Source organism: Elephas maximus, chromosome 24 (assembly GCF_024166365.1).
Source record: "Elephas maximus indicus isolate mEleMax1 chromosome 24, mEleMax1 primary haplotype, whole genome shotgun sequence".
NCBI lineage: Eukaryota > Metazoa > Chordata > Mammalia > Proboscidea > Elephantidae > Elephas > Elephas maximus.
In genome coordinates this window covers 46,482,528-46,509,056 of record NC_064842.1, presented here as the reverse complement: position 1 = coordinate 46,509,056, position 26,529 = coordinate 46,482,528, and the positions used below count along the sequence as shown (strand labels likewise).

Here is a 26,529-nt window from a genome sequence, read left to right as displayed (position 1 = left end):
TTAACTATTTCTAAGAGTAGATACTGCAAGGAGGAATACTCAGTATATGCTATGGCCACAGGGTAAAGGGCCCTGATAATCTGAGGGAGTTGTGAGATTTCACCAGGGAAAGCCCTTCTGAGAAAGTGATGTCTCATCCCAGCCCATAAGACAGACAGGAGTTGAGGGGGGAAAAAAAAACTGATATCTGGGCAAGAGAAAGAGGCGTAAAACACTCTAAAGAAAGAATACAGCTTATGGGCAGGTCCAGAGTCAAAGAGCTTCGCGCATCTGAGGGCAGAAGCCCAGGAGCGCTGGAGCAGAGGGAGTGGGTACAAGGATGGGTAGTGGGGAATGAGGCTGGAGAAGTCTCTGCAACTCTGTGGGGCCACTGTTTAAAAGAAAGCAAGAAAGTCGAACATGTAATTCTATAGTAATTTCCACTGTACTACCTTAAGCAAATGATTGTCCCAATTCCCTTGTGCTTGGTATGGGGCTGGTGGTGTAGTAGAAGGAAGAGGGGATGTTTTGATGTTTCCTAATGATTAAAAAATGTTTTGATGAGATGCAAGCAATAAAGAGTATCGGCTGGGTGATTATCTTTACTTATATTCATGTTCTGTAGCAGTATCTTTTGAACAAGAAGTCTGTAATGGCATTAAAAGGCTGCATCAGAAGCATGGCCAGAACCTCTCCACTGACATGAAGACTAAGTCAAAAGAAGAAGGTCCATTAGGCAACCTCTGTCTCTTCACTTAGTCAGCCAAGGCAGTTCTCTGAGTTGCGAGGTAAGATCTAGTTTTACGTTCTTTTCAAAAAGAAAGAAACACATAGAATGGGATCAGAGGCCTAACCAAAGCTTTAAAAAAAAAAAAAAGAATATATTTTCACATTAAATGTGATGCGATCTGATATACTGAAAGCACTATTTAAAGAAGAAATTAATTTAAAAAAATTACAACTTTATATCAAGAATCCCAGGACAGGCCTACAAACTAAAAATCAGATTGTGGTTCTCACCTGATGAGAGAGAGTATACTGTAGTGATCAAACACATCACCCTCGGAGCTAGACTGCCTGGGTTGAAATTCCAGCTCAACCAATGAGGAGCCACGCAGCCTTGGGCTTATAACTTAATGTCCCTGTGCCTCAGTTTTCTTTGCTGTAACATGGGAACGATGGCAGTACCTACCTTGAAAGGTTGGAAGGATTAATGAGGCAGAACGTGTCAAGGGCTTAGAACAGTACCTGACCTTTAATAAATTTCGATAAAAGTGAGCTATTACTAGTCAACTAGCCATCTGATCTGAATTTTATGAATCTACAGCAAACCTGTTTCCTACAAAACTTCTGCCTACCAGAAAAACCATAATCACTGAACCAAACAAAATGTCTAAACAAACGTCCTCTTCCCAAGGTATTTTTATAGGATGAACACTGGAAGCTGATGAAGACTGAAGACTTACCAGTGGTGCCAGTAGGACAATTAGTGCATACCACCTCCTTTGTCTTGGGGACAACAGCACAGCTTGAGCCTCCAGGACAGGGACAGGGTTGGCAATCAGAGGAGGTGCCCATGGTCGAATCTCCATAGTACCCATCACCACACTTTTCACAGTGGGGGCCAGCTGTGTTGTCTCTGCAGCTGCAGACGCCTATTTGGAGAGCGAGGGTGAAAAAACAGGCAAGAGCATGAGTAAATAAGACAGTTACCATTTCCTTCCCACCTACTAAAGACAACTGGGCTCCAGTAGCTGCCAAAGATCATCTTCTTACCTGTCTCTGGGTCACAGGTCTCACTGTGTCCATTGCAGGTACAAAGCACACAGGGACTGTATGGTCCAAGACTTGGTGTTTCTCTTCTGTAGCCTGAGAGGCACATCTCACAGAACTGCCCTCCATATCCCACAGGGCAGGTGCAGGACTCCACCCACGGTGCAGGGACCCCAGACCCAGGACGAGCACTTGCCAAGGTGACATCATCCAAATACCCAGCACCTGTGTATGGTGTAGAAAAGAGAATCACCAAGTTGGCTTCTGTTTTCCAAAAGTTCATGAAAAGACAGTAAAACTAAGTAGGAACCAGATCCAAAATGCCAGGGGAAACCAGCCAGTAGTTTAACTCATCCATTGAGAAAGAAAATTAGAAAACAGCATTTAGAACAATTACGTGGTACACGGTGCTACATATCTGAAGTGATGACAGAGCAAACTTATATTTTTAAACAGAAACACATATACACACCTGAATTTGCTAGCCTCTACAGTTCTTCCAGTCACCAATGTGAAAAATAAAACGCACTAGACACTCACTTGGGGCAAGAAGAGATACAAGCAAGAGTGAGGGGGAAACAGAAGAGTTTAAGCCTGTGACCACTAAAATGTGTTTTTGTTCTTTTGCCACAAAAGCAGGCATTGACCGTAGAGTTCAAGGATAACAAAGGCAGGAAAACACCTGTCAACAAGTAATAGGTTATATGTTTTTGCCCTGCATTAAACAACAAAAACATGTAAAAATCAGTAAACCAGTTGCCATCAAGTCAATTCGGACTCATGGTGACGCCATGTGTGTCAGATTAGAGCTGTGCTCCATAGGGTTTACAATGGCTGATTTTTCAGAAGTAGGTCTCCAGGCCTTTCTTCTGAGGTGCCTCTAGGTAGACTCAAACCTCCAACCTTTCTGGTTACCAGCCGAGCACATTAACCGTTTGCGCCACTCAGGGACTCCAAAACGAGTAAACAAGTTCTAATACCCAGGATTACTTCTGACAACTATGCAATTATTTCAAAGCTATTATATCAAATGTCATAATGCTTTTCCATTTCTGTAAGAAAATAAAAATAGAGGAAGCCTTATATGGCTCCCACCAATGGTTCATCCCACCCAGTGGTGCACTTGATAGCATTAGCAGGAATAGGCTATAGAAAGAAATCCTTGAAAACATCATTACAATTCCTTTTAAATCAATCATTCCACTCTAGTCTCTTGTGGTTTTACAGTTAAAGTGTATTTCCCCATGTTATGAAATATCACTTGCTGTTTATGTAATTCAATTGGAAACCGACCACCTAAGGCTGAAGGACATCTCTTCTATCATTACCTTAAACTTAGTTGACTTTTAATATGTTTACTTTTTTCGCCCAGTAAAATCATCAGATACGTCTTCACTGGTTAACGAGCTTCCAGCCCTATTAAGTCTAAGTCTTCCCAGTCTAGAAATACTTTTTCTTCAATCTTGTTCCTATTCCCAAATGACAGTCCATCTATTTTCCTTCCCTTACAGCCAGACTTCAAAAAGAATAGCCTTTATTTCTTCACCTTCAAATTACTTCTTAAAGCACTGCAATCTAACTTCAGTCTCAACACTTAAAAAAAATCACCAATGACTCCCACCCAATTCAAAATCCAATGGTGCTTTTTTCTAAATCTGTTTGTTGTTTCTCCTGCTTTAAAATTCTTTTTCTCCCTTAGGTCCAAGGGCATGGCCCTTAAATAACTGTTTCCAGGATTCAATCCTCTTTTCTCTTTCTATATTTTTTGTCATATTTCCAAGTTTAAAAATTATTGCCCTTATGTTGACCACCTTCCAATTCTAAGTCTTCAGTCCTAACTTTTTCCTAAACTCCAGATCCGTATTTCTAACTACTTACAAGACATTTTCATCTGGATGTTCACGCAAGCATCTGAAAAACCAACACACCCAAGCTACTGATAGCACTCCCAATAGCACACCAACATCAGACTCCACCTCCCTCAAACAGCTACACCTTTCTAAAGAAAAAGGCTCTCATTTAAAATTATTATAGGAAAAAAGCAAAGAGCCTTAAAAGGGATACTTAAAATAGTCTTGTTCAACTAAAATAATAACAAATGTTCAACCAATTATTTATAATTTGTTATAATTTAGCCAATAACTAAAAGGGCTTGATAATTCATTGCAGTAAGTGAAAAGAAATGGTTAGGCAATTTGAATGATAATTATTCTGAGGGTTTTTAGAAGAATCCAGTTACGTACAATGTAATCTCAATAGTCTTACTACTTATAAAAGATAATATTTATGGAATTAAGCAAATTTTCTCCAGGTCCTAGAAAGTAACTTTAAAAAACTGCATTTTTTTTAACACGTAATTCATGATAATGAAGTAGTTTATACGCACTTCTTTGAGATCAGTGTTACAGAGGTAGGACTTTAGAGAGAAACTTCTGCATTAGTATGGATCCTTCTACCTAACTTCTTATACGATTCTCCTAAATCACATCATAACTTACTTCTCTCACTATATGTCCCACGGATCTTGACAGAGGTCAAGTTGTTGAGGAGTTTCTGAAATTCAAAAGGTGTGAGAGTAGGTCTCCAAGGGTAATCTGTTGCTTCATGGAGCCTGGAGGGGAAGAAAAGGCCACATTTACCTCTGTAAGGGTAATACTGGGTACTGAGCAAGCGTCTCTTGTTCATTTATGCCACTAACAATGCAATGCTCTGACAATCTAACCATTTCAGGAAGGAGACTGGTGGTCTGACAGTACAACTGGAAAAGGTAAAGTTTAACAAAGGGAATGATACCCTTTTACAAGGGATATCACCTTGATAACCCACAAGTTTTTCTTTAACATATACTGTAGGTCAGATACATGTAGATAAAGAAACCACTTTCACAATTCTGGTCAAGTCAGATGTCACAAAGAAGGTCGTCTTACCTAAAGACATATTTCACAGTGGTCTCACTTGGATAGGGGTTGCCCTGCGCGATCAAGGGCACAGACACTCTTAGGCCGGCCCCCTCAAGCACCAGGTCTTCTGCAGAGAGGCGGGTGTCTCGCCTGTCCACTCGGAAGGAGAAAGAGAGGTTCTGTCCATAACTCAACACCTGCTTGCCCAAGAACTTCTCTGGAATGCAGACACAATAGTGTGCAAGAATGTAAGAATGTGAATTCTGAAAAGCACACACATCAAGCCAGCCTGCTTTCTCACCTTACTTACCAGGAGCAATGAAGTACCTAGGAAAGTAGCTATCTGAGATGACGGCGATATCTTGCCTCTCAGAGGACCACTCAAGTGACGTTTCAGAGCCGTCTCTCTGTTCTGCACGCCACCTGTCCTCATCTGGAAGCAGAGAATAAAAACATAAGTGCTATTATGTTGTGAACATCCTGAATTCAGGTCCTCCATAACCACAAAAGTGTCTAGGATTGCACTTTGTATACAGAAGGTCGCCAATAAGTTTTTTAATAAATCAATCCCACAATAGTACCTGTATATGCTTTATTCCTCAAGTTATATTTTGCTTTATTTTATATAACATCGTACTCAGTACTACTGGGGTAAATTCTAAAACCGTATGTAGGTTTCCATTAAGTGAAAAAGACAAACAAGAAAAATCATATGCACTGAATAATATTAAGCGTTGAGCTACTCATTTTTTTTTTTTTTTTAACATTTCAAGTCTAATCTCACAGTTCTAGGGAAAAAATGGTCGGAATTACCAGTGTGAAAGGTAGAGGTGATGGAATAAGCACTGTAGCCGACAGCACTCGTGCAGACAGAAGAATGCCCGAAGCAGAAGCAGGGTGTGCAACCCCGAGGGTTAGATGATTCCAGATGAAAAAATCCAGGTTTGCATCTGAAAGAGATTGAGACAGAGTTATTTTTTTTACTTGAAATATGATAGCAAAGAAAATACAATACAGCTAGAGAAAGAATGAGCTACCTCTCACAACTGAAGCCTTCAACATTGTCTTTGCAGACACATCTTCCTGTTTCAACATTACATTCATCTATGCTGCCGGAAGGATTACAAGAGCATGGCCTGTTGGATGGAAAATGGGCGGGAAAAAAAACACCACCACAGTGAGAGAAAAGGAGGGAGGAAAGAAGCTCCGTTCTTAGAGTCAACCTTCTGTTTTATATACTAATAAAAAAAAAAACAAACCAAACCTGTTGCCATCAAGTAGATTCCAACTCATAGCAACCCTATAGGACAGAGTAGAGCTGCCCCATAAGGTATCCAAGGAGGGGCTGCTGGATTTGAACTGCCAATCACTGAGCCACCAGGGCTCCTTATGTACTCATTTTTTTTTTTTTTTTTTTTAAAGAAACAGACAAAATGAATGCTAAAGTCATTTTTATGTTTGGGTTTGGTTTCAATCAAGAATACTCGTCACATTAAGATGTCTGATCACTCTCTGTACAAATCAAGCCCCTCGTGGCTCATCATCACAGCTAGGAAGTCTTGAGTCTTGTTGACAGTTACCGAGGGGAAAACGTTTACACTGCTGCAAAGAAGCCACAAGATGGACAATTGTGAGTTGACTACACTGAGATTCTGCACCCTTTTTGTGGTTTTGAAACATCTTACCTGCATCCCGCCTCAGTGAGAGAATGGAATCCAGGCTGGCAACGGTCACACTTGTCACCCATTACCCCTGGCTTACAGCTGCATCTTCCATAGCTGTCACACTGTGTGCTGAGAGAGCCTAAAATTTAAAGAGCTTGTCATTATGGTGAACACCACCGTCAATCTCATATCAGAACAGATATATGCAGGTAAAATTAATGTGTTCAAAAAAAAAAAAAGGTAACCGAAAACCAATATGTAATTTCTAGATAGTTACTGAGAGATCAAAACATCAAATTTTAAATCAAGACTCTCCAAAATCATACCCCTTTAAGCTATGACATTCTAGCTTTCCAGACACACATCCTAAGATGAACTGACTCATCAGTGTCGAAAAATAGTTACAAATCACCCTATTATGTGCTGTTGAGTCAATTTTGACTCATAGTGACCCCAATGTGACAGAGCAGAACTGCCCCATATGATTTTCTTGGTTGTGATCTTTACGGAAGCAGATCACCAGGTCTTTCTCCCAAGGAGCTGCTGGGTAGGTTCAAACCACCAACCATTTGGTTAGCAGCTGAGAGCTTAACCATTTGGTGCCATCAGGACTCCTTACAAATCACCCTATACCCAGTGATAAACTGCAGACAGGACCTGCTGCATCTGTCGGGTAAGCACAAGCTCCTTAAGTCCCATGTCTAGAATTTAAAATAAATGCCAAACTCTTGAAAAAGTAGAATGGACTAAGAGTGCTCTGAATCTCTGAACACACACCAATATACTGAAAACAACCCGGCCCCCTAGACTAAACAAAGTCATTAACGAGGAGGAACTCACAAAGCAGCTAACCTTGTACAGCCAAAGTTCAGATGGTCTCTCTGATTCTTTGCTAATTATTTACAAAACCATTACTCAGGCCAACCCCACACTTATATACACCAGAAAGTCACCTGAAAGTTCAACTTGGTTACAGAGTAGAGGTGGGCTTACAGGTATACCTGGAATCATTTACACATTAAAATAATGTACATACTTCCATACTTACCTGTGCAAATACCTAGGAAGCAAAATTTTATTTTAGGGGATTACAGGGAACTCTTAACTTTGTCTTTTAACCCATCAGGCTGACGCAGACCCTGGTTGTCACTTACCAACAGGACTACAGTGGCATGGAGAGCAGGCTTCATTGCTGCCAAGGCGGAAGAAATTCTCTCGGCACCTTTCACAATTGGCACCATCTGTGTTATCCTGGCAGTTGGTACAGTGGCCACCATGGCCAGTGGAACGGTAGAGTTCAGAGTCAAAGGAGCATTCCTGTGATCGGCCATTGCAGTCACAGGCTGTCAGCCAAAAAAATACGAATTAAGTCAGACTCCTGTACTTTTAAGAATAGCATCTTACACGATTCAAAGAAAACCAAACCATAATTTCCCACATCTCTGTGGCAAAAGGTGATGGTAGAATAAGAATGATCATCAGATGCACTGTATATTACAAAAGCAGTATGTCAATAAGGGGGTTATATCACCAGGTTATCAGCTTAAGAAATGGTCTTCCTTATAAAAAACAGCACCATCATAACATACAAAGAATTCCTGTACTTAGTAAGGAATCTGGTTTCAGGTAGTCACTGATACACAAGTAAAAACCCAAACCAAACCCACTGCCGTGGATTCAATTCCAACTCACAGCAACCCTATAGGGCAGAGCAGAACTGCCCCATAGGGTTTCTAAGGAGCGGCTGGTGGATTTGAAATGCTGACCTTTTGGTTAGCAGTCAAGCTCTTAACCACTGTGCCACGAGGGCTCCAATACAAGTAAAAAGTCAAGTCGAATTCCAATTTTCCCGAATCTTTATCCTTCATTCTAATATCAATACCTAGAACAAGGTGCCAATTTACATGCAGACTGCAATTTACCTTTACTTCTTTGGCCCCAGGAGATTCAAATAAACTTTCAAAGTGCCAGATTACCTGTATATCAAGACTAGAGTAACCTCAGACATGTGGGTTAAAATTAGTGTCTCTGTAGATGGAAGCAAAATTAAAGGGTAATCTGAGTCTCCAGATACACCCATCGACTGGGGAGCCATAATTCCAAGTGGGTTATCTGTTACGTAATTATATCCCCTACAAAGCACAACCATGTTTTAAGAACAATCACCTGTAGTCAAAGAAATTCTTTATTATATTTACATTAAGATGATTTTCTCAGAATTACTGATTCTGCCCAAAGTACAGACAGTATCTTAAGTACTAAATGAATATAATAGTTTAAAAACTATAGTTTTATAGTTTAACTTTTGGTTTCAGATAGACCTGGAGGTTGTAAGGTGTTTTAAAAAGTTGTGAATATATATATGTTTTTTCTTTTTTTGTTCCTCTCTTCGTTTACAATCAGTTCCTTTACAGTATAATACTTGAAAACTTACTTAGAAACTTGAATTACTACAGCTAAAAATTAGAGTTGTGTTAAGTAATTTTATAGCTCCCTTTCCCTTATTCACTGGAAACCCTGGTTGCATAGTGGTTAAGTGCTACAGCTGCTAACCAAAAGGCTGGAAGTTCGAATCCACCAGATGCTCCTTGGAAACCCTGTGGGGGCAGTTCTACTCTGTCCTGTATGGTCGCTATGAGTCACAATTGACTCAACGGCAATGGGTTTGGTTTTTGGTTGCTTTTTTCCCTTCTTCATTAGCTATTTCTCTTCCTTCTGCCCTCCTTAGTTTTTCCTTAGGTCAACTCAGCAATGCCACCAAAATGATCTGGTGTTCTGAGACTACGAATCAGAACAATTCCCATGTCTACACTGCTCCAACCTACAGCTAAAGCAATGCTATGGCATTCTCGTTATCAGCTGGTAAAAGAGAAGTCCTTGACAAATTACGATTGCATGGTTTCATGGTTCCTTTCTCCTGAGATCTCTTCCCCTATCTGATTAGGATAAGCTAAGCCATTAAACCTAAAAATAAAACTCATTGCCGTCAAGTCGGTTCCAACTCACGGCAACCCTACAGGACAGAGTAAAACTTTCCCATAGGGTTTCCAAGGCTGTAATCTTTAGGGAAGCAGACTGCCACATCTTTCTCACACAGAGTGGCTGGTGGGTTCAAACCACCGACCATTTGGATAGCAGCCTAGGGCTTAACCACTGTGCTACCAGGGCTTCTTAAACCAAGCCATTATGAAGGGGTAAATGACATATTATTGCTTTCATTTTATTCTTTTCTGGGAACAGCAGAATATATTCTACCTCCCTAGGCCACCCAACTCTGATGGGTGGAGTGGGAAAATTCTCCCACTGCATTCCTTAATGAGATAAAGGAAAAAATAGCTTTGAGAAATAATATTTTGAACAGCATTCTTAGTCTAGAACTACCATCATGCCTGACAACATGTTCATCAATGACCTTGGCTGCTTGAGTAAATGAGTATTGGTAGGAAGAAAGTACTTTAAAGGGAAACAAAGAAAAGACTAGAAAAGTATCCTTCAGAGTAGGCTACACTGGCCCAGTATTTGGATCTAAGCAGAGTTTCAAACTCGGAAGATGCTGCTCCCACTGTGGTATGTGTTCCTGAAAGAAATACAAACCCAAGCAGCATGTGTTTACAGCCAACTGCCTCTAGCTATGGTTCTCCTCCAACGTGCATGGAGTTTACTGTTCTACTCTCAAATTATAGAGGAAGCACTGCCTTTCAGAGTCTTCCTTTCAAGGAGAAATAAAAGGAAATCACCCTTTCCTTCTTCTACCTGGAAGTTCTCAAGACAATTTATGAGACTGACGCCAAGGGGCACTCACGCAGGCATTCATTGGCACTCTCGGCAGTTGCTCTCCTCCACGGTCGGTCGTTGAAGAAGGGAAGGCACTTTTCACAGTCTACTCCATAGGTATTATGTTTGCAATTACACACCAGCTTGTCAAATTCATTCTTCCCACACTCACTTGCATGTCCATTACATTTACACCTGGAGAGAGAAGAGATCATTCAAAAGAAGGAAACTGCTACAAAGTTCCAGAAATGGATGCCAAGAAACTGCACACAGAGAACTAAAAACTAAGAATGTCTTTGAGTTTTACCGATCACAAGTGCACAGTGAGCAACTGGGCAAGATTAAGTAATGGCCGTTTGAACTTCAGGTATAAAGTAAAACAAAAACAAGCACCCCTACCCTCCGAAGGAGCTTTACTTAACAGGGCCTGGGGCATTCCCTAGATGTGAGAAGAATGTCCCCAACAATTTCTGAGGATGACTGTAGGATCATTTCTGAAGTCAAACACGTGCAAAAACCAGCAGAAGTTTGTAGCAGTTAAGAGAACCTGGGCTCTGAAGCTAGGCTGCCCGGGTTTGAGACCCTGCTACCTCACTTAGCCATGAAACATAACTGCTCCCTGCCTCACGTGTAACACAGGGATAATAATTCCAATTTCATAGGGTTATTGGAAGGATCGAGGAGTTATTTCATTTACCTACTCGGGGAAGTGCAGGCCCCTAATAATCCGCTAAGTGTCAGCAGCTATCTGCCATCGGGATTTTACAGTATTCTGATCTGAAGGTGGCAAGACAAATTAGATACCTCACTATCATATGGATCTCTGGTAGACAGGCTGCTATTCCCTCAAGTTTTCTGGGGGCAAGACTTTCTGAAGGATCCCCTAGGTATAGGTACAATCATGGACAAAGGATCTTGGATATACCCATGAGTACTAAAGTCTACTGCGGCTCAGTGACATTTCCTTCGTGTGCTTCCTCAAAGACAGCAACCAGTTCCATAGCCTCAACAATCATTTAGTAATATACTTCAACATGTCTGAAACATGCACAGTGTGGCAGGATGAGTCCCAAATTTGGATTTCCAGCTCTGAACTTTCTCCCAAGCGCCGATCCCTGACTGCTGCACAAACCTAGATGTCGCCCAACACCTACAATTTTATATCTAAAACTAACCTCATCATCTCTCCTCAAATTAGTTCACCTTCTTAATTTACTTTGTTAATGGTACCACCATTCTCCCGATCATTAAACCTTAAAATCATTTTTGATTCAAGTCCTGATAATTCCTCCTGCATAGTAAAATGCATCTGTATGTTCCTCTCCATTCTATCGTCACCACCCTCATGTCAGGTATTCGTTGCCTAATGCCTAGATTACATAGCATGGTAAAAAGAACGGAGCCCTGGTGGTGCAGCCAGTGGTGAAGAACTTGGCTGCTAACCAAAAGGTCAACAGTTCAAATCCACCAGCTGCCCCTTGGAAACCCTGTGGGGCAGTTCTACTCTGTTCTATAGGGCTGCCAAGAATTGGAATCAACTGGATGGCAATGGGTTTGGTTTTGTTTTTTTTATAATACGAATATAAATTCTCTCCATCGTACACTACTCTCACTCTGCCCTCATATTCATCTTCGTAACACAGCATTTTTGATATTGAGACAATTTGAGAGACATGCCAAGGAGCATTCACACAAGCATGGGCCGGCGCTCTCACCTGTTGCTTTCCTCTACAGCCAGCTGCCAAAGAAGACACTTTTCCCAGTCTATACCATACATATTACGTTTGCAATTACACCAGCTTGTCAAATTCATTCCTTCCACACTGGTTTGCATGTCCATTACATTTAGCCTATTCCAAAAACCTTGCCTGGTATCCCATCGATTATAGTTTGCTCAACTTTCACTGAGCATCAAACCCATATATAGGAGCACTGCATACAACAATAATTTTTCTGCTCTTGAGAACGTGTCATTTAATACAGCGAAGATAAAGTCCAAGGTTCCTACCCCGCTGTCTAAGGTCTCTGGCCACCAAACTATCTAAGATGTTGTCCTTAAGTCAAGTGGATTTATACTCTTCCATCTCTAAATCTGTGTGCTCAGAGATGCCCATCCTGGCCCCAACCTAGATGTCTTCCCTCCTACCAAGTCCTACCCATTCTTCAAGACCCAGCTCAGATTCCACCTGCTTCTCTAATCTGAGGTTCTGTATCATTCCCTGATACACGGCATCTTTTTTACAGCTGCTTGATCTTTTAATTTAAAACATATGCGCTGTATTGGAAACCCTGGTGGTGTAGTGGTTAAAAGCTACGGCTGCTAACTGAAAGGTCGGCAGTTCGAATCCACCAGGCACTCCCTGGAAACTCTATGGGTCAGCTCTACTCTGTCCTATAGGGTCGTTATGAGTCAGAACTGACTTGACAGCAACAGGTTTGGTTTTTTTTTTTTTTTTTTTTTGCGCTGTATTAGTATTTAAGTTTTCACATAGTCATACATCACCTGGACCATTCATTTGTAAGATCTTCAAAAAGTTGGGGAAGTCTCTGGGTGACGCAAATGGTTAGCATACTCAGCTGCTAACGCAAAAGTTGGAGGTTCAAGTCTACCCAGAGGTACCTCAGAAGAAAGGCATGGTCATCTACTTCTGAAAAATCAGCCACTGAAAACCCTATGGAGCACAGCTCTGCTCTGACGTGGGGTCACCATCAGTCAGAACTGACTCAAACAGCAACGGGTGAGAAGGCTGGGGCCTGCTCAGGCCAGTTTTACACTTCCACAGTGGCTTCACAGTGCCTATCATGGTACTTTGCACTTAAATGGTCAATAAGCATTCAGTACGTCGATTTGATACAGGGTTGGAAAACCTAATTGCTCAATTACAGGATAATGAGCAGTCTGACAAGGAAAAGATCCTCAAGTTGCTGCCTCTTTTGCAGATACGCAGAATCGCACACCAGGAACTGCCACCCCTGCTGTTGGTACAGAAAATGTCTAACAATATTTATGTAATTCTAAATAAGTTGCCACATTCACTTATAAATCAAAGTCCCAATTAATTACTTTTGAGGATGATTTAATTGCTTACTCACCTGCCACCCACAGCAAAATCCGAGATAGCATAATAATAGGACTTGAGAACTTTGGGATCATTAAACACTTCATCTCCGAAAGTGTTGAGGCGATTCAGAGTGACCCTGATGTCAGTGGCAGTTACCCATTCCTGGCAGAGAAACGACAAATCGAAAACATAAACGAGAGATGGAGAGGGACTGAACATAAGGCACGAATGTGACAAAACTTTCTGAACAGTTAATGTGTCACTGAACTAAAGCCCACTTCCAGCATTAAATCTATTACAACAACTCAATGACTTCTTTAATTTCCTAGTATTTTTCCCCTTCTAGACTTCTCTTGTTTGATCTAGGTTGCATTACTTTACCACTCAGAGTTCTGAAAAGTGGGGATAATGCTAATTTTTCCACAAGGCTGTTGAAAGGTTTAAATGAAATACATCTTTAAATGTCTAGCAAATATTAAATTCTCAATATACCTGTCCCTCCTCCTTACCCTGTATCCGCACCCCAAATCCAGTCAGAGATACCAGCTCAGAGCTCAGGCAGCATCACACTTGTGCCAGATATGCTGGTCATCACCTGGCCTTCCTGTCTGGTAGCATCACTCAGACCTAATCCACTGCTGAGAGACCTGAGGTGTGATACCCAAATGCAAAGGAACGAATCCTTACACTGGCCTGAATCAATCAGACAGTAAGTGATTGCCTTTTCCTTCCCCACAATGTTGCCTTCTCAGTGAGGCCTTCCCTGGCCATGCCTCCCCAACATTCTAGTTCTCTTCCCTGCTTCACTTGTTTAGGAGTTCCTGGGTGGCACAAATGGTTGAACGCTTGGCTTCTAACCAAAAAATTGGTGTTTCAAATCCACCCAGAGGCACCTCAGAAGAAAAGGTCTCCTGATTACTTCCAGAAGGTCACAGCCTTGAAAACCTATGGAGCAGCTCTACTCTGACACACGTGAGGTTGCCATGAGTCAGAATCTACTCGACAGCAACTGGTCACTGGTCTGGTTTTATGTATCTTCCTCTCCTCTTCCCTGTTTTCCTTATTTATCCTATTTCAATTGTTTGCTTCCATTCTCCCATTACCAGAATGTAAGCTACATGAGAAGACACATTTTTATATGCCCTATTCACTGTAATACGCCTACTGCTGCATACAGTAGGTGCTTAAATAACATTTGCTGAGGGAATAAATGAATGAATTTGAAGAAAAAACACAACTGTTTACATGTGTGGTAGACTATTCTAGTAATGACCCCCAGTGAATCATGCCTACCAGAGGGTACATCCTGCATCATCCCCTTCCTCGCTGACTCTAGGCTTGGTAATGTGCCATGCTTTAGCCAAAGGGACATCATCATATACAGCACAAGAAGGCTGGGTACCCGCTTGTTCACTGGAACTTAAGCTCTTGCAACACTCCTGCCACCAGATGCCTGGTCTAGCTTCCTTGAGGACGGAATACCACATGGAGGGAAAGACCCAGACATCCCAGCTGACCTACCAGCTGAGTACACCCAGGCTAACAAAGAATCATGAGATATAATAAATATGCTTGTGTTAAGCCATTAAGTTTTGGGGTGTTGTGTTACATGGCAATAGATACAACTACCCAAAGATACCATTTCCACTTTAAGTCTTCTACTGACTATGTATCAGACTCACCTGTGAAGACTCAACAAGCGAGACCAGAGGTACTGGCATCTTTGTTTTCAGAAGGCCGCATATGAGATGGGATGCACAGCCCTCACTAAGAATCACTGCCTTAAACCATGCCAAACACCTGGTCTATAGAACAACACAGCCTCTCCCTTCTACCACGTAGAGTGCTCATAAAAGCTAAACTCCTTGAAGCCTTCAAGTATAATTAGAAGGGAGAAGAGATGACGATTTCACCATATCCAAACTTGGAACTCCAATAACAGCTCCCACTCATGGCCACAATGTTAGGAATCTTTTATTCGTCCGTGATGTAAATAGCTAAACACATCTCTGTGTTTAATGCTCGCTGTATCTTCTTCAGGCTTCATCTTTATCACAGCTTTTCTTGAATAAAAGCTTCTCAAGAGCTGAATCTAAGTCATTTTTCACTTAATGGGTACTTTAAAAAGAACAATCTCTGGAGCTAGACTTTCTAGGTTTTCAATCCCAGCTCTGCCACTTAAACCTGTGTGTTTTGGGGCAAGTTATATTATTCTCTCAGGGCCTCTATTTCTTCAACTGTAAAATGGGGATAATAGAAGTATCTACTGTATAGAGTTATCAAATGAGTTTGTATATCTAAAGAACTTAGAACAGTGCTTGTTACATTATACCAAGTGCAATAATAAATGGTAATAACCATTACAAATCATCACATGCTTAGTAATACTCATGTGCAGTGAAACCCAGAGGGGTCTCCTTTAGCCATCTCAGAGGTAACGATTCTGGATGCAGAAACAAGGAGCAATGCAGAAAGAGGCTGCCTAACTACCAGTCAAAACACCTAAACCACCTAGGCAACTGGATCTCAGAGCCAGAGCTCTGCTATCCAGACATGTAATTAGTGACTCTGCATAATGACACCAACTGCCCAATCTATGCAGATACCCACAGCATTTTTTACCACATTTAAGTCTCATGAGTTTCTATGGCATTAAGAGCATCAAATACCAGAATTCCTACAGCTGGAGAAAATTTTCAAGACAGGTAGACAAGGCATACAGCTGGCAAAGGTGCCAGAAAACCACAATCGTAATTATATGTTGTCTTAGTTATTTAGTCCTGCTGTAACAGAAATACCACAAGTGGGTGGCTTCGGCAGATTTATTCTCTCACAGTCTAGGAGGCTAGAAGTCTGAACTCAGGGCATCAGCTCCAAGGGAAGTCTTTCACTCTCTGTGGGCTCTGGGGAAGGTCCTTGTCATCTCAGAGCAGTGACCCCAGGTTCAAAGGATGCGCACTCCTGGCTCTTCTTGCTTGGTGGTAATGTGGTCCCTCTCTTCTTTTATATCTCAAAAGAGATTGGCTCAAAACACAACCTAATCCTGTAGATTGAGTCCTGCCTCATTAACATAACTATCTCTAATCCTGCCTCATTAACATCATAGAGGTTAGGATTTACAATACACAGGATGAGGGCATCAGATCACAAAATGGAGGACAACCACACAATACTAGGAATCATAGCCTAGCCAAGTTGACATGCATTTTGGGGAGACACAATTCAATCTATAACACACATCATCTCTTTTTCCTACTGACTACACCGTTGCCTCTCCAGGACAGTAAAAAACAGTAATTCACCATAGGAAGAAACAAGGCTGGAGAATGTTTGCTAGTTGATCAACTTAAAGGATATTTGTAGATCACCTCTCCCCTAACATTCAGTCTTCCATGTTTTCATCTATCAGAATCAGCTATTGTTTCTGTCTTTTACTTCCAACACAACCTCATTATAAGAAACACCGTTCTGAAAGGTCTTTTCAAAGATATACATTGCCAACTCCTTTCACATTTATGATTTCACCTCTACCTCCCAGCAAATACAATGGGAGGGGACTGGACCCACTGAGAAATGCATTCTCATCTTTTGCCACTGTCCAAAACCATACAACCAAATTAGAAAAAGAATCCTTGAACATAATAAATAGAAAGCCCAGAAAAGCAGAGGGATTTCCTGTTCAGAAATCTCAACAGCTTTTCATAAAATGTACACAGCGTTTGCAAAACCATACCCAGTCTTTTTTGCCTCAATTAGCACTGGCTGCTCCCGTTTAGATGTTAGCTTCAGCCAAGTGACAGCCATGTCTCCATTTCTGTGTTATGTGCTGAATATGGCACGAGGCTCGCCATTCTTCCCATAATCAAACAGCCAAAACATAAGAAAAGTTCACGGAAGTCTAAGCAGTACAAGAAGATTCGGTACTATGGTATATGCATACAGAATCCATGAGAATAACGACATCTTTAATCGCTACTGTTCATCAGGGAAAACGTTTCTATCATAATACTTAGGCACAGTACCAGAGGTACCTAAATTTATATTCTGCCTAAAATACCCATCCTTTTAGGTGATTTAGGAATTTTCATAATGATTGGCAACAGTGCCTGATAAACCCAGTCAAAACTGTCTCACACAACAATGAAGGAAAGTGACATTCTTAAAAATCTTGCTTCAACTGCTTCCTTTTGCTAACACTAAGAAAAAACAAACAAACAGCTATTTTGTCAAATAAGAAGAAAGAATGCATGAAAATTGGGTAGATTAGTCCAAATGACCTCTTCAAAGGGTCAGAAGCAAAATGTTTCTACCCCAAGTACAGAGACTAAATTTAGAATTGCTCAAAGTTTTGTTTTTTTTTTTAATTTATTAAGTTTACACACTTGCCTGTGCAAGTGCGTAAGTACGTAAGAACAAACATCAACTGGGCAGTAGAAACAAACCTACTTTCCTTCACTCATTAACAGTACACAGGAGAGCAAAATAAAATCCAGCTGTCTTTCCTGAGGAGTCCCTGGGTGGTGCAAACCATTAATGCACTCGGCTGCTGACCAAAAGGTTGGAGGTTCGAGTCCACTAAGTGGTGCCTTGGAAGGGAGGCCTGGCCCTCTGCTTCTGAAAAATCCGTCATTAAAAACTCTGTGAAGCACAGTTCTACTCGGACTCACCTGGGGTTGCTGCGAGTTGGAGTAGACTAAACGGCAAGTGATGTGATTTTTTTTGGGGGGGGGTCTTTCCTCCAGAAGTAGTTTCTGCTCCTACACCTTACCTCAGCAGTGGGACCACAGGCCCCTTCCCACAATAATCGTCCCGCTTCCAGAGTGGGGTAGGATTAACTGGCTCCAAAGCCAACCTCTACAGGCCTACCTGCAACACAGGGCTATTGTCAAAGTTGTAGGCACTGGGCCTTCCTTCTAGGGTTGAAAAGGCTACGTTTCCCCCAGTGAGAGGAGAAATGTCGCTGAATTCATCTGTGCACAAGGCCTGCTGCTCGTCCCCTCCTGTCCGGATGAAGCCGCGGTTTGCCTTGGAATAGGTGTTCTCACAGGAGCCGCTGTAGTACTGGTAAGGAATCCAGGGCCCATCTTCCCGAGTTCGCTTGTAAATGGCAAAGCTCTCCGGGCGGCTCGTGTGGAACTTGAGGCGCACATAGGTGATGTCAAAAGCTTTTCCTGTGGGATAAACACATCAAAGTTCCTAAGTCATATGGATGAAGCAAAAGAAATCCCTTCTATCCCCAGTTTGCTTTGGAACTTGATGGAGAAAGGGGACACAAATCATTCTGTGCGTCTAAGACCCAGGAGGTTCCCGAGCAGAGGCTATGTCCAAAGGCTAGTCTCAAACTGGGACTAGTGCACACCTTCCCACAAAATGACAAATGAGAGCTGGATTCACACATTGACTCATAAAAGTCTATTTATGACATACGTTGTTGAAATATTGCTTATAATGAAAGGTGGTAGTGTATATTAGTATTATACTATTTAAATAAAATTGAATAGAAATGGCACATTTATTCTTCACACTGGTGTTTCAACAAAAGCTTAATTAAAAGATATAAAAGAAAATATCTACAGACTTTCCACATGGGTCTTCTGGGCACTTTCAAGACTTCTAAGGAACTCGTTCTCTATTCAATGTAATTTCAACTTCCCGAGGCAGGAAGGATGTCATTAGCACTATTCTTCTATTTATCAGCCAGCTGAAGAAAGAAAAACATGAGCGAGAAGGACACTGACTGGGAGATGGGGAAAGGAGCAGAACAAGAAAGGAGAAAAAAAAAGTTCCTCCAGTAGCTCAGCAAAAAAAAAAAACCAAACCAAACCTAGTGCCGTCGTGTCGATTCCGACTCATAGCGACCCTACAGGGCAGAGTAGAACTGCTGCTCCACAGAGTTTCTAAGGAGCACCTGGTAGATTCGAACTGCCGACCCTTTGGCTAGCAGCCGTAGCACTTAACCACTACACCACCAGGGTTTCCAACTCAGCAAAGAGATGGATGAAAGAAAAAGGAGAAAGGAGGCTTAAAGAGGGTGTGTCTGAACGTGTACAAAAGAGAGTATCTGAGATACTCTGCTCTGGGCAGGGAAGGTTAGGGCAAGGGAGGAGCAAATGGGCTGACACCCTTCTGGAAGAAGAAATGGTGGCAGGGGAGCCATTGAGTCACTGGGTCAGACAGTTCCCTGCAACACATGGTCTTATGGCTGGGACAGCTTGGTTGGCCCCCAAGGTGTCTTTGGGTGGGTAAAAGAACTAATGTACAACTACTGTATTCATTCACAAATTGGGTCTTCCTATCTCTGGCAAAATTTATTCTTTGCTACTTCTATGCTGCAGTGAAGATTAGTTTGATCAATGGGTATTTTTAGGGCACAACTCCATGCTCAGTCCTGTGCTACATACACTGGGGGACATGGATGTGTTAGGGTTCCCTGCACACCAGGAGCTTACAGTCTTTTCCCCCAAGTGGATTAACTCCACAGGAAGGACCATCCTAAAACTCCCCTCCCCCGCACTACAAAACCCACCAAACAGGAACGTCTGCCCTCTCAGAAGTGTTGCCTAGAATCCCCTCAGCCCCCCTCCTTAAACTGCCTGCCTGGGAGCTGCTTGTGACCCGTTTCCGGTACCTCCTTGGTGAAGCAGTGGGCTTTGCCTCTGTGCACAGGAGGCTTTCTGTTGTTTAGCTGCTGGATCCAGGTATGTGTGTGAGTTCAGCTGAGGGGAAAAGAAAGTCTATCTAAGCTATGTGTCCAGGCTACATTCTTCCTTCCAGCTTTAACTGCAATAAAACTGGTATTATGAGCCGTATATGAGCCGTATCTGGCTCCTTTGTGCAAACTGATTCAGATCTTAGAAGACGAATTTGATTGACTATCCCCTATATACATAACAGAGTCCCTGAGTAGTGCAAACAATGTGTTCAGTTGCCAACTGAAAGGTTAGAGGTGTGAGTCTACCCAGAAGGATCTCGGAAGAAAGGCCTGGTGATCTTCGAAAAAATCATCCATTGAAAACCCTATGGAATACAGTTCTGTTCGGACACACATGGGTCAATCATGAGTCAGAATCAACTCAATGGCAGCTTTTTTTTTTTTTTTAAATAGACCACACATACACACATACAATCTTAAACACAAAGCCATATGGTATAATGGAAAGAACACAGGACTGAGCACTGTGAAACCCGAGTTCAGGTCCCAGCTCCTTCATTTACTAGCTGTGTGGTTTCTGCTCCACCATTTTCTCCTTTGTAAAAAGGAGGATGACAATTCCTGCTCCACCTACCTCACAGAGGTGTTGGTCAAAATGTGATCACGCACATACTTGATATACTATATAACTACACAAATACGGCATGATTACAACAGGGTTTCTGAAGAAAATTTCTGAGCTAAGATCCTGCATACGTTCATGCAGAGTCCCTGACGACACCAGGGACTACCTGGTATAGTCTCCAAAGAATATTAAACACACCTGCATCGTCTGCCTACGATGCCATACAATATTTTGCTTGGACACAGGTCATGCAAATATGGTTCACACATCTTCTGTTTAAAAAAGAAAAAAACGCAAGTTTAACCTGTATTTCTTTACGGAAATTTCAAGATCTCACCTTTGAACAGGGCGAGGTTATACTACAGTATCTATGACATTCCAGAGACTCACTATCTAGGACAGTATTACCGGGAGTAAGTGGCTTGGGATATTCAAAAGCTTACTCACCAATCTGTAGATTACAAACTACCCTCATTTTTCCACTCTCTGACTTCTCATAGTTCTTTAGCAAGCCAATCTGAAGGAGACAGGGGCAAAGGAGAGAACGTAAAACAGATCAGGGTATTCTGTATTCCAATCCAAGGTCTGCACCATCGAGCCACACCCTGAAAGAAACAGGCATAAGTGGCCACTCTCTCCACCAAAGATGCAGAGAGAGAGGTGGCAGAAAACAATTTTGCTAGCATTAAATGTAGAAGCAGCCTGGCTTGCTGGTGCTGGCTTTATGTAGCCAGCTCTGAGCCTCATTTCAGAGCTGCTGTTCTCACTCTAAGCTCTAGGCACAAGTTGGAAGAGGAAAAGGAGCTCTGTGGCAATCTGTAAAGGAGGCTCATACAACAAGGTGGCCATGTGCGCTGCACTCAGAGATGTGCTCCATCCAGTAACAGACACAGACACCAAACCAAAAAAACCAAACTCACTGCCACTGAGTCGATTCTGACTCATAGCGACCCTACAGAACAGACTAGAACTGCCCCATAGAGTTTCTAAGGAGCGCCTGGCGGATTTGAACTGCCGACCTCTTGGTTAGCAGCTGTAGCCCTTACCCCACTATGCCACCAGGGTTTCCACAGACAGACACAGACAACTGTAATTCCACTCGATGTTATCTATGACAGGCGGAGTGCATATTGTTTTGGGAGCATGTAGGAAGGTCACTTAATCCAGATTTGTAAGGTCAAGAAAAGATTCCCAGAGGAAGTGATATCTAAATCCAAGACCTGAAGAACGCAGAGGAATTAGCTAAGCAAACAGGGACTGACTGTCCTGGCAGGTGGAATAGCATGTATGAAAGCTATACAAGAGGGGCACTGGAGGAATTCAGGTGGTGCAGTATAGCCAGACCTGGAGAAGTGGCTGGAGCTGAGGTAAATAAGAAGCAGAGCCTGCTAGGCCTGCGCAAGCACATGAGAATTTACGCCAGATAATGCGATTCGGTCTGATTTTTAGAAAGATCACTCTGGCCACAGTGTAGAGACTGCGTTGGAAGGGACAGGACCAAAGGCAGGGAGAACAGTTCAGAAGATGTGGCCGTAATCCAGGAGAGAGGACAGTGGCCTGTACAAGTTGTAATGGCGGGAAATGAACGGATGTGAAAGAGATTTAGGAGGCAGACATCAATATAACTTGGTAGCTAATGTGGGGTGAGGGGAATTTAAGAGCCATTTACAAAGGCCTGTTGGTACTCTGTCTCACTGTCAAAGCTTGTTTTTCTTCTTCCATGAGGTGGAAAGATTAAAAATAACATTCGGATGTCTAGTTTAAGCAACCAATGGAGAGTAGTTCCATTCACCGAAAAAGAGGAGCATAAGCAGGTCTGGAGGCAGGGGGAGGATGGTGAGTTGAGCTCAAATTTGGAAACACTAGGTTTGAGATGACTGTGGGTCACCGCAAAGCTTGGAGCCCTGGTGGCACAATGGTTAAGCGTTCAGCTGTTAATCAAAAAGGTCGGCAGTTGGAATCCACCAGCTGCTCCTTGGAAACCCTATGGGGTTATTCTACTCTGTCCTATAGGGCCACTATGAGTCAGAATCGACTCGACGTCAAAGGGTTTTTCAGGTTTACAATGAGTCACCCTAGAGGAAATGTCTAACAGGGAATTGGATGGGAGTAGTCTGAAGGTCTGAGAGAGGTCTGAGTTAAAAGTACACATATGGGATTCGTTAGCATGTACATGGGTACTGAAAATTAGAGTATGGTGGGGACCAACTAGGCAACTCAACCGGGGTGAGAAGAAAAGCTGGCTTTTGAGATCATGCTGAGGAGCACCAGCATTTAAAATGTAGAAAGAAGAAGGTGAGACAACAAAGAAGACTTGGAAGGAGGAGCCAGAGAGAGGAGAGCATGTAAAAGGGTACAAAGTCAAGAAAAGGGAGGATGAAGGAGGGAATGATCAATGGTATTAAAAATCTGCCAAGAGAGACAAGTAAGATAACAGCTACGAAGTGTCCGTTGGCTTCAGCCACTAAGACATGACTGCTATGTGCAGTGAGAGCAGTTCCAGGGGGCAGGATCGTGGTGGGTTGAGGTTGAGGATGAATGGCAGACCAGCAGTGGGAAAGCAGCAAGTAAGTGTAGACAATGTGGGATGACATCTATCTAAAGGGAAGAGAGAGAAGATGATAGAGGACATAGAGTCCAGGGAGGATTTTTCTCTTTTTGTTTTTTACATCAGAGAGATGAGTATGTATTAAATGCTGTTATGCTAGAGCCAGTGGAGAGGGAGAGACCAAAAATACAGGCTGGGAGACAAAAATGGGATTCAGTGCTGGTGGAGGGATTAGATCCACATAGGAGGAAACCACATCCCGTGTTTAAAGGAAAGAATGGGTGTAAGTGCAAGTGGCTTTAGGTCTAAGAGATGGAAGCTTTAAGAGTTCTAACAGATGACTTTTTTTTCTTTCTGTGTGGTAGGACTCAAGGGTATCTGTCAAGTGTGAGGGATGAAACCAGTGGGGAACACTGGGTGGGGAATATTTGAAGAGAGTATAGAACATCTGTAACAGCCAGTGTGGAGACTAGCAGAGAAAGCTGATCGGAGAAAATGAAGGCTTGCTGGACAGACAAGGCCACTGTGAAGAGCGCAGGAGACCATGACTTTTTTCAAGTTATCTTTTTGAAGGTATGATTTTGTAAACAGCACTTAGCACCCCCTTTACAAGTGAGATGAACGGACAAAACAATAGCACTGAAGTTACTCCAAGGACTTTGGAATCCAAGCTGAATATATAAGGAGGTAAATACGGAACAGAGGGGTCAAGACTCAAGTTATCAGTGCTATCCAGAATTATAACTATGAATAAGGAAGAACTGGAAAACGAAGGAGCTTCTCTTTATCCCATTAACCAGCTACAAGTGCGCTCTATCATGTCCTTGCTCTCACTGTACTTCTCTACTCTTTATCTGTTCATCCTACTCATTTCACAGTTGACAAAGTAAGAAGGTGATTGGTAGATGAGTAGAAATTAGGATCAGGAGACACCTACTACACTATCATCACACTGTGGGAGTACTGACTTCAAGGTAAACCAAGAGTCCCTGGGGGTACAAACGGTTAACTTGCTCAGCTTCTAACCAAAAGGTTGACCGTTTGAACCCATCCATAGGCAGCTTGGAAAAAAGGCCTGGCAATCTACTTCCAAAAAATCAGCCTCTGAAAACCCTGTGGAGCACAGTTCTACTCTGACACACATGCAGTCGCCATGAGTCAGAATCCAATCAATGGCAAATGGATTAAAAAAAGATAAAGCAGCCAAGCCAAAGGACTAAGGAAAAGCAGTCTGTACAACCCTGGAATACATTTCGGCAACTATACAAGTAGAACATCTTCCACTCCTCACCTCAAATTCATGTACATGAAGACTAACCACGGAGACACAGTCGATAAAATATTTAGCTTCTGAATGTTCTGCTGCCTTTTCCGTTCTCCTTTGCCACATTCCTTCCATAAACAAAACAAACCAGAAAACACTCAAGTGCAGATGTTTAGAATGAAGGCACACAAAATTAACTAATACTTCCTGCTCTGAATCCCAGCGTTCACAAGGGCTGAGGGAATGAGAGAGGGGAGGGGGCCATCTGAACAATGAGAATCCAGCCTTTGTTCATGCAGGGCCAAGCCAAGAATTCTGCTTAAGCCTCCTACATGGTGAAGTATTCCTAATCTCTGTGAAAAAAAAAAAAAAAAAATAGGGGAGAAACCCCTCCTGTCTTAGAACTGGACTCAAGTACTGGCTGCTGGGGAACATAAATGCTTCTCTGTTGTGTGTGGCTCAGAAGAATTCCATGAGCCTCTTGTGAAACAACCTCCTTTACAGTGGAGTCCTGAATGACAATGGCTATACAGACTTTTACAAAATTTCAAAATGCCCTTCCGTGGCCTCAGTTAGAAGAAGAAAACAAGTTCATTCTAAAGTGTCAGATCAGGAGTCACTGATTGACTATTGTTCTTACTCGCTACTCCTTAGGAATCAGAAAACGACTGCCCTCCTTGCAGTCAGACTTGATCTTAAGAACACAAAACCTTAATAAAGTCATAGCACATAAAGTCAATTAGAGATGGTGAATGTTTAGGCTCCTAAATGGGAGTCTCCAAACAGTTAACACCAACAGTAGTCACAGAAAGCAACTATCTGAAAACGTTTGATTCTGTTAGCATAACTGCTGGCTGAAACGAGAGTTCCCAGGACGACGTGTACAGCTGCATCCCAGCTGTTATTGTTCCACCTCAGCAGACAGATTGCACAAATGCAGCCTCACCAACCAAGATGACCCAGGGCCAGATTAATGCTGAATGTGGGATCCTGGAGCAGACACAGACAGGTGATCATAAAGTATCACGAGGGACCACTGAACACATTCAGAGCGTCTGAGTTGATCTGGATACAATGGTGTCATTCCGACTGCTGAAAAACTCAGTCCTAACTGCTGAAAACCAGGAGTCGCTGGGTAGTGCAAATGGCTCTGCTGTTAACCAAAAGACTGGAGGGCTGAGTCCACCCACAGGTGACTTGGAAGAAAGGTCTGGCGATCTACCTTAAAAAATCACCACTGGAAACCCCGTGGAACACAGTTCTACTCTGAAACACATGGGGTCATCGTGAGTTGGAATCAACTCAACGGCAACTGGTTTAATTGCCTGAAGATGGCACAGGACCAGGTAACAGTTGGTTTTGTCACACGTTAAGATCGCCATCATATCAGGCAGAAACAACTCAACAGCAACTAACAACTGCCTGTTGAACGGCTACTTTCTGTTGCCTAGAACTCATCTTAAAAATAGTTTTTAAAAACTCGTTTTCCCTTCCCATTGCCTTAAATTCCAGTACTCCTTTTTCACAGCCACTTTCTTGTCAATCAGCTAAATGCCAAGGAGTGCAAGGGGTCAGTCCCATAGGAGAGGCCTCTAAACCACCCCCATTACAAATGAGAACAAGCAACTTCTACAGATTTGTATAAAACGGTAACTTTAAACCAAATTTATTAAAACAAATGCAATGGAATTTGCAATTTGAGAGAACCTCCCTTTCAAATGAATGAACAAAAGGTTCAACAGGTCGTGTCTCCAGAGTACAGGCAATAAGCACTCCCTTCCCCACTGTGCCCAGGGCAAGGACAGAAAGACATGCTAGGATGAGCAAAGCTGGAATATGGAGAGTTTCCATTCGAAGCTGCCACAAAGAAATATAATAAAGCAGGTAGGTAAAAGAGAAGACATAAAGATAACCAACAGAATTTTTCTTTTAAGCTAACAAAATTCTATGCCGAAGGCTATTTATAAAAATAATGGCATTATACCATGATTATGGAGCGAAGGGGAAACAAGAGTTTTAAAAATAGACTGATATGATTTGGGGGAAAACAGACTCATAGTCTCTTAGGGAAACTAGATGTTTCCATAAAGTATGAAACTTAAAGTTTAAGCCAAAGAAGACCATTCTAGTCTCCCCTCTTCACCTCCTAGCCATCCCTTGGTGCTAAGAGGATGGTGGCAGCAACCTAGTGTGGCCAGCCTCAACAAATAAAAATTTTCCTGCTTGTGTTGCTTCATTTCAATACCCAAAAAAGACATGTACTCTTCAGTACACTGAAGAACCAAAAC

At 42.3% G+C, this 26,529-nt stretch overlaps 1 protein-coding gene across 1 annotated transcript in view; it reads right to left on the bottom strand.

Moving 5' to 3' along the window:
* LAMC1 (laminin subunit gamma 1) overlaps positions 1-26,529 on the bottom strand; it is a 128,603-nt gene that overhangs the window by 26,253 nt on the left and 75,821 nt on the right. The window contains exons 2-13 of the mRNA XM_049868088.1: positions 18,019-18,323; positions 13,184-13,314; positions 10,119-10,285; positions 7,471-7,659; positions 6,338-6,455; positions 5,690-5,788; positions 5,466-5,602; positions 4,963-5,085; positions 4,680-4,869; positions 4,251-4,363; positions 1,756-1,977; positions 1,446-1,634 (exon numbers count right to left, since the gene is read on the bottom strand). Coding sequence (XP_049724045.1) covers positions 1,446-1,634; positions 1,756-1,977; positions 4,251-4,363; positions 4,680-4,869; positions 4,963-5,085; positions 5,466-5,602; positions 5,690-5,788; positions 6,338-6,455; positions 7,471-7,659; positions 10,119-10,285; positions 13,184-13,314; positions 18,019-18,323 — 1,983 coding nt within the window. The remainder of the gene's footprint in view (positions 1-1,445; positions 1,635-1,755; positions 1,978-4,250; positions 4,364-4,679; positions 4,870-4,962; positions 5,086-5,465; positions 5,603-5,689; positions 5,789-6,337; positions 6,456-7,470; positions 7,660-10,118; positions 10,286-13,183; positions 13,315-18,018; positions 18,324-26,529) is intronic.